Source organism: Anas platyrhynchos, chromosome 1 (genome assembly GCF_047663525.1).
Source record: "Anas platyrhynchos isolate ZD024472 breed Pekin duck chromosome 1, IASCAAS_PekinDuck_T2T, whole genome shotgun sequence".
Lineage (NCBI taxonomy): Eukaryota > Metazoa > Chordata > Aves > Anseriformes > Anatidae > Anas > Anas platyrhynchos.
Genome location: NC_092587.1, coordinates 110,111,358 through 110,125,822, shown reverse-complemented (window position 1 = coordinate 110,125,822; position 14,465 = coordinate 110,111,358). Strand labels below are relative to the sequence as shown.

Sequence of the window (14,465 nt, the reverse complement as noted above, 5' to 3'; positions counted from 1 at the left end):
GATATTTTAATTATCCTACAGTTAGTAGTGGAGAAAGAATAAGTGAACATAGATTTATTGTGAAGAAATTCTTGTGAATTTATTGTGAATTTATTGTGAAGAAATTCCATCTAGAAGTTCTTCCCAAAGGTCAGAGCTGTCACATCCTTCCAATACTTGCAGGGCGGGGAAGGATAAATGCAAAGCTTCGCTTTTACAAAGATCTTAATCAAATGTTACTTGCCTCAGCTGGATGCAGCTGCACCAGTGGCCCAGAAAGTCCTTCTTACTGCATGTTCCCAAGATCAACCTGCTGAAGCCTGAAATGCTCGATGTAACAAAAAAGGAACATGTCACTGGTATTTCTCAGAAGCATCAAGGAAAAGTGTTCACGTCTCATTTAGGGCACATTAGTGGAATTTCAGAGAACCTGACAGTACTGTGTTGTTGGACTACAGCAACAACACCAAACCCTACCGAAAGCAGGTATTTGAATCAAGCACATCTCAGCAATGTATCCACGCATCTCCCATTTATATGGAGAGGACTACTTAATGCCACATTTTAGAAACTTAGCCAAGAGTCATTGTCACTCGCATAGGATTTTTTCTCCCCTCTCAAGTCTAATCAGATAAGAAGTGCTTACTAGTATATTGTACAATCTGTTTAGCAGTGATAAAATTGAATGTAACTTCTTATCTACTTCATGATTACTTTCCCATTGTAAACAGACTTACTGCTAGACACTTGTCTGCCTTATAATCCCATCTTCTGAAGTAGCAAATACATGATGATCTTGGGCTTTGGAAAAATAAATAAAACCAAATTTTATCAACAGTATATAAAAAAGAAACACACACACACACAAAAGCGAGAAAGCAAATAATTTTTAAAAAGTCTATTGTTCTTGGTGATCTTTAAGTCTCCCTCCTCATAACAAGAAGAAAGGACTGGATGTGGATGTGTTTTTTTGGATGCCTGATATAGATGATATAAAATAAGGTACTTTAACACAGGTTCACCAGAATACAACACTATGCACAAAAATCAGTTTAAAATCCACCACCACTTTTCCCCTAGACAATATAGAAATGGAAAAAGAGAAGCTAAGAAGGAACAAAGGGTTCAATTTATTACTGTTTCTGTGTAGGATGTTTGGCACACACACTTTTGAGACCTGAAGTAAGTATAATGGATTTTATCATAATCATGAGGGACAAAGCCTCCAACACTTCCGATCCACAGATGCCAGTAGGAGATTATACACAGAGTAAAGGAACTGAGTCCCACAATAACATATCACCAAATCGTATAAAGTCACACTGAAAGCTGTGGAAGATCCATCTCAGTGAAGTAACAAAGAAGTACAGAACTTAAATAAGGACATCAAGGTTTGATCCTATGTAAAAGTGTTTTCGCTACATATGCATCAGGGCTAGAGCAGCATATACTCCTAGATTTTCCTCACACGAAACACAGCAAGCTGAAAGTTGATTTCACAAAGGCAGCATTTTCTGCATCTATTAGCTGTGTAATGTGATTTTTCTTCTCCTAAATAAACAAGCAAACACACAAAATGAGAAACATAATTCCTATCCAGATAGACAAGAAGAGTTTTTTGTTGCTTCTCAGCTCACTTATTACAGGAACGGGGAAGAAGAAACCTTCTGAAGTCAAATTTTATTGTACAAGTTTTTGAAAACACTGAATAACTTAATGTGACAACGTGAACACATTTGTTACAAAAATTTGTTCTTATAAACCCGACATTGTACCAAACCGTTAAATAATCACCACATAATCCTGTATGTTTACTTGCCCTATATCTTAAATTCCATGCATTCACATCATGTCTTAAACCATAGCTAAACACTGCATTTTCCAAGAGAATTAATCTTTGTTTAATGGTTATCAGCTCTCACCAGTCTCTGTGTCTCTCATGGACAGCAAGAACAGATATACGACGATGACCACAGAAGGAAGAAGTTTATGACACACTCTGATTTTTAGTCTTGCACCTACAACAAAGCCATGTCTAGTCCCATAATCTTGCCAGCCTGCACATCAGATCAGAGATGGGTGAGCTATGGAGGAGTGTGTGGGAAGTCTGTTCTCATGTGGCTACTGGCAAAAGCAAGAGAAGTCTAGATTCCACAGAAAATGCAAATGGCAGTTTGTCTTCTGTCAGGTTAATGTTCTATCCCACAGGCTTTCATGTGCAAAACCTCTATTTACCTAACCAGGAGTTGCACAGAGATCTTGCCAAATGTGCTCCTTATTACTACCTTGGTGTATGGCTTGGAATCTCTGTAAATACCGGGGTAAGATTCAAGATTCCCTGAAGGTGGGGGATTAATGGGCTGTCCCATTTCCACCTGGTTATCAAAGGTATGTTGTTAAAGGCAGAGGTTTCCTCTTATCTGCAAAATATTAAAATAAATGGTTACACTAAGCATCAGAAACAGACAAGCCACACCCTCAGCAGTTAGATATCCATCAACAGCACTTTTAGATGTCGTCTCATCAACACTTAGAAAACAACTATTAATTATTTTCATACTAAAGCCCACATTAGTAAAATTATGGCAGAGCATAAACAAGAGACAAAATTACTGAATTCCCACTGTTCCAAAACAGTTCCATAAATAGTACAAAAGTAAGCACTGACCAGAAAGAAGTATTTTCACCAGGCTCAAACCTTGGTCTTCATTAAGAATACAAGAGAAAGTCCCATAGCTAGACTATCTTAAGTGCAATCATCATAGATCCAGCTGTCTACACTACAGGGCTGTCTGCAGAAACACTTCTTTATTGAAAACTAGCTCCATCCAAGGCTTATGCACACAGATTTACCCCACTGAGCAGGCAGGTAAAATGCTGTCTGTACTATGAAGTTCCCCCAAAGGCCCTCAAGCCCAGTTCCACTACAGTCTGCCTGTCAGTAATACTCGAGTTAACAAACAGTAAAAAAAAAAAAAAAAAAAGGAAGATCAGCATCAACAGAAGGTTTGACTCCAACACGGAATCACAATGCCAGCCCTACAAGTCTAATCCTTAGAGAGTACAGATAAACGGTGACAGAGAGATACATATTCTTCCCTCAAAGACCTATCAGTTTCAGGGATAAATTTTTAGTGTGGCTTGTATTTGGTGCCAACATTTAGAGAATAATGAAATCCTTCCCCGTGATGTGAGGTAGATCCACCCAGAGTGCAAATATTTATAGCTCACAGTAAGCTCACACAGTATTAGTTTAATAAAGACGACAAAACCACAGCAGTATACTGAACCTATCAAGAAAACCAGTTTTGTCTTTCTGTAGAATGCAGGACTTCAGGAAATAAAAGTCAAAAGCAGTTGGCCCGTAAACTAAGTTACACCAGCAAATTAGTGATCATGGACAAAATGCTCGGCAGTAACTAATTCCTACTGAATGAGTCAGACGAACACTGATAGTCAGACACAGATAAACAAAGAGCAAGGAACATGACTTTTTTTTTTTAATGGATGATTTCTGTCAATAATTTTGTCAATAAAGATGCAAAACACATAATAATTTAGCAGAAGGAGCAAAGTTAGGCTTCTGAACAGCTTGAAAGATCAAGATGACATCAGTACAAGAAAAAAAAGAAAAAAAGAAAAAGACATCATTATGTAAAACTTCCTAAATGCTCAACTAAGTGAAATTCAGTTAGACTTGTACTTAATTTTGTCATAGAATGACAAGAACTATACTGAATTCAAAAACATTTCAGACCAACAAACTTGAAAATGACTATCATCTGACTAAATGTATGCACAAAAGACAAAAAGAATCATTATTACATCAAGTAACCATAATTTCTTCTCAAGCACAATTTCCACACAGTGGAGTGCATATCTCTTGCCCTTCAGTCAAAAACCAAAAAGCAAGCAAGCTGAATATAACCGAACTCATGCACCATGACAAATCAAAACTGCTAAACATAAGATGTATGGAATAACAAGGAACAATGATTAAAAATATATATTATATAAACAATTGTAAGAAATGCTCTATGAGGCAAATTGGATTGCATGATCCTTGAGGCAAAAGCCATCCTTGATATTGTACAAATATATGAAACAATGCTAGGCATCGTGCACTGTGTATTTGTACAATGCCTAATGTTGTTATAAAACCAGTTTTAAATAATACACCTGCTGTGAGCTTAAGTATCTCCAAGTGTAGAACTGACAAAAGCACAATGAAAGAACATATTTTTTTATTAAGAAATTACACAACTACCTCCTTTGTCTCAACAAGTAGTCATAATACAAGCAATGGCAAATTTTAATTTCAAACTGCTGAGCATATTATCTTGATGAAGCAGATTTGCTTTGAACAGCAGAACCATAGCCCAATAAAACCCGACTTAAGGCTAAATCCTGATTTCATTAACCTGCTTCACCCTTTCTCACCCCCAAATCCTAACATCCAGCCCCCAGGGAATCAGAATTTCATTCTCAGTGAACAGAAGTTGCCAGGGATAACTCTGCAAGTTCTAAGGATTTCTCTGCACTGAAAGCAGAACCAGGACCTTATTATAGAAAAGATGAACCACAATGGATTTTAGCTAGGTATTCTATAATAAAAATATCTTATTAAAGCAAGCACTAACAGCCAGCCCATCCAACAGCAAGGCACTGCACCTACCAGTGTTTTTACTAGAGATTTTTTAAACACATTGGGGTATACCTAGACTATTTCCCCCCACAGATTATAAAATGTAATTACACAAACACAGTACATACAAAAGCGGGTGCTTTTTAAGGAAGATTCATAGAATCATTAAGGTTGGAGAAGACCTCCAAGATCATCTGCTGCAATTCATAATAAAAACAGCCAAATGCATAAATAGCAATGAGGAAACCAGAAAGCATTTAACACTCAGAGGAGTCACTTCTAGAACCTGTAGTGATACTTTATGACAGGCACATACATAATATCAGAAACCTGAAAGGTTTGAATATGCAAAAGAACTACCAAATTTGATATGAATTTCCAGAACCACTTGCAGCCTTTCCTGTCCTGAGAAGATGGTGTTGTGATTTTTTTTTTTTTTTTTTTTTTTTTTTTTTTCTGTACTCTGCATAAGCTACTGATGTTGTGTTAGGGGACACCTTTGTGTTACCAAGTATATACTGAAGGAATCCAATGTCAGGTACTCAGCAATGGCTGACATTACAGAAACAGCTGTCACCAAATAACATCCAGGTTTCAAATCTGAAAATTATTTGCCTGTTCAGGAAGTTGCACCTCATTAACTCACTTTCTCTCCCTAAGCCAAGAACCCCAAGGAAATGGTTCTTACTTCTCCAAGAGCTTTTCAACTGCTGTTAGAGCTGGAGAGAGATAACTAACTTTTTCAGTCACTCATCACATACTCCAGTTCTACCTTTGTTTGCATTTTTCAGGTGGCAGGAGGAGCTACCTTGATTTTTGTGAATTTTTGAACAGCAACATGAGCAAGAATAGTAGTCAAAGCTACATGTGAGGCAACGTGCCATGTCAAAACTAGCAAAAAATAAAATCTCTCACAGCAAAGACACTGACACTGGAAGGACAGCATCACCTTCCTTTTCTGTTCTTTTCCATCTTGTCAGAAAGGACTGTGAATGCTAAGACTTTCAATATTTTTGATTTCAACCTATAGAAATCAGTGGCATATGGAAGAGCTTTCCATTTGCTACTAGAGCTTATTCAAAAAACTCCTCTGAATAACAGCTGTACTCAAACTGTGCTTCAGAGGTTTCATAGTCTTAGAACAAGAAGTCTTGTTCCTGTCAGCTTTCTTAACTCGAATGTTAGAATACTTGTTTTTAAGGAGGAGTAATTCCAGAACAGCCATATATTGATGGAGGAGGAAGGAGACTCCTAAAAGCAATTTGCATTTTATTAAAAACTCAATTAAATACCAGGCAGAGTCCAATTGCAGAACATTAAATAAAGCTAAATATACTTTCTGTGAGATTCCTGTGACACCCTGCATCCCCTCCTTTCCAATTTACTCCCTAGATGATGTATCAGAACGAACAGTAAAATTTACTCCCTAACTGATATATTAGATGAAAGAATTAAATAATATTTAGACTCCCTAGCTGATGCATCAGAGTAAACTGATAGAACATAGCGTATCATGTGGAACTATCCGAATTTCAAATTGCTAACAGTCGTAATGCATTGCTATAGGGAAGTGGTTGAGTCACCATCCCTGGAGGTCTTTAAAAGACGTTTAGATGTAGAGCTTAGGGATATGGTTAGTGGAGGACTGGTTAGTGTTAGGTCAGAGGTTGGACTGGGTGATCTTGGAGGTCTCTTCCAGCCTGGGTGATTCTGTGAGTTAACAGCGCGCTTAGTAAGGGTACTCTTTAATAGGTGCCGTAGCCATGTGGTGTCCTTGAAAGTGCATTTTGTGGGACGTATGGCTTTCTCACGAACATTAGCTTCTACAGTTGGTGTGAACGCAACCACGGGTGAGCCCATGGCTGCACTGGTATAAAATAGTTGAGTTCGGGACAGAGTTTGTGCTGGTTTTATGTGTGGGACGCACAGCTTCTCCCACCACACAGCACACACCACCAAGCGGCGGTTCTTCTAGACAACACAGAAGACACAATTACAGGACTTTATTTTTTTAAAGGGCAATTGTTTAATGCTAAGCAAGGAAGGAGCCACAGCTCCCTCCCCCCCCACCCCCCCCTCTCTCTCTCCCGCTCCCCGCCATTTCCCCTCCCCGGGGGCGGGGCGAGGCGCTGACATGGCGGCGCCCGGGGAGCTCCCCCGGCCGCGGGTCACGTGACGCCGCCCGGGCGCGCGCTCCCGCCGGTGCCCTCCCCTCCCTCCCCTCCCGCCGGTGCCGTGCCGCCATCCCGGCGTGCCGCGCGCGGCCTGGGGGCGCCGCCATCCCGCGGGGGAGCTGAGGGGGCCCTGCCCGCCGCACCGGCAGGCGGGAAGCGGCAGCAGCAGGAGGAGGAGGAGGAGGAGGAGAGGGGGGGGCCGCCCAACGGCCATGCCCGCGCGCAGCCCCTGAGCGGCGCCCGGCCGCCCCTCCCCTCCCCCCCCCGCGCGGCCGCCCGCAGCAGCCAGCCGCCAACATGGAGGCCGTGAACGCCTTCAACCAGGAGGTGGGAGCCGGGGGGCGGCGGGCAGGAGGAGGAGGAGGAGGGAGGGAGGAAGGAGGGAGCGGGGGCCCGGCCGCCATCGCTGTGTGTGTGTGGCCCCCCCCCGGTCCCTTCTCTTCCCCTCAGCGCTCGGTTTCCGGCTCTGGGCCGCGCGGGCCCGGCCCGCGGCCTGCGCTGGGGAAGGGCAGGGCCCGGTAACGCCCGGCCGGCGGCCTGCGGGGCTGAGGGGGCGCGGAGAGCGGGGGGAGGCCGGCGGGGAGGGACGGGGAGAGGGCACGGCGCCCGGGGGCCGCGGCGCGCTGCTCCGTCAGGGGCCGGGAGCCCGCGCCCCTCACGGACACAGGGCCCCCGCCGGCCTCTGGGGGCTCCTTGTGGTGCTCTCCGCGGCCGGGTTTTGTTCCAAGCCCTTGCGGAACAAAACGGACAACGGCCGGGCCGGCGTGTTGTGTAAGGCAGCGCTCCGGCCCCGATTCCATAAACTTTTCGGCCTAAGCCAGCTGCCGGCTGCACCGCGCTCGGCGGATCTGACTCCTGCGGGTCAGGTGTGGGCGACAAAGCGCGGGCGGCTGCCTCGCAGAGAGCCGGCTGGAAATCAGGCAGGAGCTCTCCCGCAGCGGTGGCTGCGTTTTGAAGGTTGCCGAGCGTGTTCGCCCAACGGAACGGAGAAAAATGGCAGGCTCCCCTCATGTGATGAAGTCATGCTGTGTAAAGTTCACTCCCTGCAACTGCTTGTCACACACACTCGGCCGAAAATCCACTCCTTGTTAAACAAAATGCGTATATTTAGCAGCACGAAGCGAGAAATGGATAACACGGGTGTCCTGTGAACAATTTTTTTTCATTTGTGCACATTACGTGTTGAACCAGGCGTACAAAAAAGTGTACAAAAACCCTTCCCAAATACAGCAGAGCAGAATGGCACACGTGCTGCATCTCCAGTTTGCATGCAGAAATCTTGTTAGCTGACTACATAGAAACAAATTCTAGCAGATGATCACTTCTACCTCCTTCATTTCAGCATGTTGCTACCCGATAAACCTAATGGTACAGTGCTTCGTGCTTCTCATACAATAAAAACCACTTTTTTTTCTTTTCTTTTCTTTTCTTTTCTTTTTTTCTGATTTGGGGGTGAAAGCATGTGTGACTTTAGAGTTGACATCTATGTGCCTTGGTATTCTGTGACTAACCTCAGTTTCAGAAATAGGCATGTTTTAATTAACGCATCCTCCTTTCAGATGAAGCAAAAGCATAATTATTTTGTTCGATACAATCAGAAATTTATTGTGTAATTTATTGTGTAAGCTGAAAGGTATTGAAACGCTGGATTTTATTTCAATGTCAGTTATGGAGAAGAAAACTACTTGGAAGAACTCCTGCAATCACTTGCACGTATGAGTGGCTCCATAGGACTGCTTGTGCAGAGAGTGTTAATAAATTTAATATATTTTTTTTTTGTAATTACTGTGCTGTACTTGCAAGGTGTGTTTATGGTGTTAGCTAAGAACATAAAGTTCTTCAGCTGTCCTTTTAGCTTTACAGAACGTGTGCTGCCTGAAACTGCACCCAAAACAAGGCAGATTAAAATAAAGTTCGAGACACCTCAGGCTTTTTTTGAGGAGGGAAAGATTTACTTCAAACACTGTTCCTTTTCTGGGTTTTCTCACTGAAAGCGGAGGAAGGGCAGTTTTACAAAAGTTGTCAATGTTCTCACAGGGTGGTGGGGATGGGGCAGGCTGGCGAGTGTGTGAGGACTCATTTTGTCTGTAAGACTGGGCTAAAATGCATGGATGATGTAAGGACTGCAGAGGTATTAGTCTATGCTAACCAAATAATTATTTTATTGAGAGTAAAACAGTTTCAACAACAAAGATCAGGTTTGTCCCCAAATACCCTGTAGGTCAAGGATTCCTCAACTTACAGTCTGACAGTTGTACAATACCACTGTAGAAAGGGACTTGTGGTTTTATAATGGCAACTTCAACTGCAGCAGCCGTGGGTTTGCTTCTGGACTTGCTGTGTATGCTGGAGGGGAGGCATTTCCAGCTTTGCTGTCACTTCTGGGGTGGAGGTGGCAGCTGCCGGCTCTCAGCCAGCCTGCGTGCCAGCGGAGGAGATGCGAGCTACTGCTTTGGGTGGTTGTATGATCTTTTGGGATTTTGGGGGCAAGTTTGGTGAGTACAGTGACTTCTGAAATGGTGGGAGGTCCAAGCTCAAGTCATGTAAATTAGGCATCCTCTGGGCTATTACACTGGTCTCCTCCTCTCAAAAAAGGGAAAAGCACCAGCAACATCCTTATTAATGCAGTTTGTACCATTTGCTTTGCCTGAAGCTGGTCACCCGGTTCTGTACGAATCATTCCTCATTTTGGCTGACTCCGGTTTCTCTCAGAAGTTCAGGTTTTGGCCTATGAGTTACAGGCTTCTGACTGTATACGATCATGTTGCAGTGAAGTAACAAGTTTCTGCCTGTCAGCTAATTGTGATAAGTATGCGATCTTAGCTGCCCATCTGAATCGGGAGGTGAAACTTCAATACAGAGCTCTGAGCTTGCATGTTGTGCTTAGCAATTGTGGCAAGCTACAAAAGAACACTCGAGTCCATTTGTTTGGCTATGGTGAGGGGTGGTAACTTACAGGGGTTGCGCAATTTGATCGTGTTTGATCGAGTTGCCCATTCCTTCAAGTCCTGTTCTTTGTACCTCTGTTTTGAATGCAGGTTTACATGTCAGTGTGCCTCTGAAACTCTAATTTTTGTAATGAGCAGGCACATTTTTTTGTATTCAGTGGACACGTTTGCTCCTTTGCTTTTATCCATCTGCACTCCGAGCAGGTATTACTGACTGAATAGGTAGGATTTGACAGTTATGTAGTACAGTATATTTTCCCTGAGGAAATTAGTTCAAAATGTGTCTTGGAAGGATGAGTTAGAATTGGTGTATTTTTTGATGTATATGGTTTGTTACATTAACAGCGCGGTGTAAGTAAATCACAAAAGGTAATTTGATAATGGTACAAAACTTAGATCCGTCTTTAAGAAAGCAAGTGAGTGTTTTTCTAAAACAACAAAAACACATCTGCCACGGTTCCTGAATGTTTTAATCCTTGTCGTGTTTGAATTTAGGGGATGTATGTTTCCGTTTCATTACTCTGAAAAAATTGGAGCTTAAGGGTTATAAAAGTCTGAGACCAGAAGTAGAGATTTCTTTACCGTCTTGGTGGAAGTGGGATAAAGCCAAGTCTGCTATTTTGTAATCTTATATTTGTATTGAGTAATGCAGTATGTTGATTTAATCATATGTCTCGGGTTGGGAGCAGGTAATCTCGACCACCACAACAGCTGATAGCCCCCAAGATCACAAATGGAATAGATATTTTGTGGGCAGCTCATTTTAAGTTCCAGGTGCAGCTTTCTTCTTTACCATTTATCTTCAGTCAGTTGTATTTTTGTTCCGTGCAGCTATCTTTCACTAGTGGTAGACAACCTTTTGCATGTTCTGTTACAGTCCCCTTCCCCCAATTGTTTTCTTCTTCATTTTGCCGTTGCCAGCAAGCTCCATCTCCCTCTGTGGAGTGGGAGGCATTCAAAGGTTTTAGCTCTGGTGAGCGAGGTGTGGGTAACCTGCGTTCTCTGTTGCTCCCTGTTCTTCCCCTCCCCACCCCAGTGCCTGCAAACTGAGGTTAGTCGGTTTCATAGTGGTTCTTCAACAATTTACTGAACTCACCAGTCCTGGTTAGATTCCCTCTGATGTAAGGCAAAGCAGGAAGAACACAGCTGCCAGTATCTGTGGTTGGAGGAAAGACAAAGGTCCCAGTCTTCTGTGCATTTTGCACCCCCTTTGTCTCTTCCAGAAACCAGTGAAACCTTCTGCAGCTGACTAAAATATGTCTTATATTCCAGAAGGTGCTATAGGATATATTTTTAAGTGAGCATTGTCTTCCACGTGTCCTGAGAGAGCTGCTCAAGCAGCCCTTCAAATGTTGTTTGGATGGTGTAGAGGGCAAGAAGGGTAAGAGAGTGCTTCTAGAGTTTTAGACTGAATTTAGTCCTTCTTAGTGGGTGACGGAGACCGAAATCACTGCAGAGGTAGTGTGCAGCTCTTTGGGGACACAAGTTGCTTTGTTGCTTTTATGACTGCATCCCATTGGTTGAAGGATCATCATCATTCTGCTTGTGAAATATCGGTGTCTGTTTCTTCTGGAATAAACCATTTCCAAGAATATGGAAATCTGTGATGTCCCATTTGAAATTCTTGGAAAGAGAAGAAATGAGATGAAAAGCTTTTCAGGAGATGTGCCTGACTAGTGAACGTAGCATTGACCCAAAGAGGCAGATCAGTTTGAAAAACATTTGTGTAGAAAATAGTGCTTTTATGCTGTCATCTCCATTTGACTGTGTTTTTTTTTGTTTGTTTATTTGTTTGTTTTGGTCAAGATTTTTCTCCCCAGAGCTTCTGAATTTGTGAATGGTCTTCCTAGGCCGTAGGAATAGCTTAGTGGATCTAGTATTCTTTTTGCTGGGCTTCGTATCTGATCAAAGTTAAATCTCACTTTATTTTCTAAAGAATACAGGCTGGCTGCCATAAATGCTATGGTGATCTCTGATCTTCTGTGACACCTAATACTTGGTATGCTTCACAGCTGATGGTTAAGAATTTAAAACTTACATTGATCTTCTGAGACATAGCGTAGGAGCAAAGTTTGGTAGGCATCGTTATCTTTCTTAGCAGCCGAAGGAAGAACTGGGTGAGACCTTGGGAAGAAAGGAAGCAATGAGTTTTATAGGGGAAGGAAAATGTGTTTAACTGGTTTTCTTTGGACCCATGTGTATTTTTTTTGAAACATCTGACCTCTTTAAGATGTAGCCGTGAATGATTTTGTTAACAAAGCACCATTACTGTTATTGTGCTGTTTGTGCTTGGTAGTCATGTCTTCTACCATCCATTTTTCTCTAAGTGCGTGAACAAATGCCTACACTATATGTGTATAAGTGACTTATAAATTGTCTGTCTCCTGTGGTTTCTAAATGTGTAAATATATTTCAAAAAATAACAAGTGAATATGCAGAGTAATGACTGTATCGTGTGTGTGAAGCCTGCTTAAAGAAATGCTCTTGGACACGTGAGACTTGCAAAAATTGTCGAGGGCGTGTTAGACTCCTCCATTACAATTGGAGAAGGAAGTTCGAGTGAGAATATTTAAACGATGACCCGAGTGCTTGATACCCACTAAACACTGCATTTCTTTTAGTAGGTTATGCGTCTCCTGCTCCTTTTCTGTGGGTTTTATTTAGTGAGTATATAATATATGAACTGAGCCGTACCTCCATATTTGTAAATAGATCTCTTTATAGCAAAGAGACTTAAGCGGGAGAGCAAAGCCAGAGAAGTCAGCATTACTTAAAAGGTATTTATCTTCCTAATATGTTAGCTGGTGCTTAAAACAGATAAACAGACTTAAGGTCCGGCATCAAGCTCAAAACACAACGAAGATTGCAAGCCTGATTTTTTTTTTTCCTTCTGTGCCGCTGGGATAAGTCTCACAGGATGTCACTGTTTCACTTCTTCCCTAGTAGTTTCAGTTTTGGGAAGCGTGTGAGCTTTTTCTATTCTTTGGCTATTTGTCTTAGGGTAGAGTAGAAGAATTCAGTCAGAGGGGACCTACAACAACCATCAGGTCCAACTGCCTGCCTGCTCCAGGGCTAACCAAAAGTTAAGGCACGTTACTGAGGGCATTGCCCGAATGCCTCTTGAACGCTGACGGGCATGGGGGCACCAACCACCCCTCTAGGCAGCTTGTTCCAGTGTTTGACCACCCTCATGGTAAAGAAATGTTTCCTCATGTCCAGCCTCAACCTTCCCTAGAGCAGCTTTGTGCTGTTCCCGTGTGTCCTGTCATTGGCGAGCAGGAGCAGAGGCCGGCACCCCCCGCCCCACTTCCCCTCCTCGAGGAGGTACAAAGCAATGAGGTCGCCTCTCAGCCTCCTCTCCTCCAGGCTGGACAACCCAAATGTCCTCAGCCCCTCCTCACACGACATGCCTGCCAGCCCTTCTGCCAGCTTCGTTGCCCTCCTCTGGATACTTTCAAGGACCTTAACATCCTTTTTATATTGTGGAAGCAGAACGGCACAGAGCATTCAAGGTGAGGCTGCACCAGCAGTAACTATAGCGGGAGAATCGCCCCTTTTGAGCGGCTGGCTGTGCTGTGTGTAACACACCCCAAAATGCAGTCTGCCCTCCTGGCTGCCAGGGCACACTGTTGGCTCACACTGAGCCAGCTGTTGACCAGCACCCCCAGGTCTCTTTCTGCTGAGCCACTCCTCAGCCGCTCCTCTCCCAGGCTGTGCTTGTGGCCCGTGCTTCTCTGTCCAAGGTGCAGCTCCTGGCATTTGCCTTTGTCAAGTCTGATGCCATTGCCGATTGTCCAGTGCTCCAGCCTGTCTAGGTCCTTCTGCAAGGCCTTTTGTCCCTCTGGGCGTCTGTTCATCTCTTCTGGTATGCACACATCACTTCCGGATTTATCTTTTTTTTTGTAGTGAACTCAGTAATAAAGTGAAGCTGATAGTATTCCTGCATTTCATCCTTCTTGATAAGCTACGCTCTGCCAGACGTGCTGCCTCTTTAGGGTTCTAAGGTAGGGCTGTGGTTAAACTTCCAAGTAGAGCATATCTCTTGTGTTTCAAAAAAAAAAATAAAAAACAAACAAACAAACAAAAAAAAAGTTTCTCATGCTTCTTTGTAAGAATTAGTAATTTGGTTTTTGGAAGACTGTTTTGAGCGACATGATCAAATGGGAGGTGTCCCTGCCCATGGCAGAGGGGTTGGAATCAGATGGTCTTTAAGGTCCTTTCCAACCCAGACAGTTCTCTGATTCCCTAGGCCATCGTCCTGTTCCTTCTCCCATTCCCTGCTTCTCCTACTGCACCTCACCCTATGCCTTCAGTATGAACCTGAGCGGGTTGGACAGTCTGAGTTGGAAGGCCCTGTTAGTTTGCTCAGTTCTGCCACGTGTTCTCCAGTACTTCTGCATTTTACATTGATCTGGGGGGACGTTTACTGGCTCGCCCTTTAAACAGCGTGCAGAACAGGTCATCACCTTTTTACTCTCTGCTGAGCTTTAAGGAGCAGCTCTTTTTTCTGTTATTTAGTCACATTTATTAGTCTGAAAATGAGCAGATGATTTTCCTCCCTCTGAGATTCCTGGCTTGAGAGGTATTTTATCCTGTACATCCATACTGTTATGGGGAGTGTGCAGAAATATTGTGGTTTGAGTTTAGTAGGCTTTTTTTTTTTTTGTAGTACATGGGTTGATACAGAGCAACAAAGAAAAGATCCCTTTAAAAACATGG

General features: G+C 43.2%; 1 protein-coding gene across 2 annotated transcripts in view; it reads left to right on the top strand.

Moving 5' to 3' along the window:
• Positions 1–6,923: 6,923 nt before the first annotated feature.
• The window catches only part of SCAF4 (SR-related CTD associated factor 4), a 44,911-nt gene continuing 37,369 nt past the window's right edge, over positions 6,924–14,465 (top strand). The window contains exon 1 of one of the 2 annotated variants that reach the window (XM_027449204.3): positions 6,924–7,125. In XM_027449204.3, coding sequence (XP_027305005.2) covers positions 7,096–7,125 — 30 coding nt within the window. In that variant the 5' untranslated portion in view covers positions 6,924–7,095. The remainder of the gene's footprint in view (positions 7,126–14,465) is intronic. The other variant, XM_072026361.1, reaches the window with a different exon arrangement.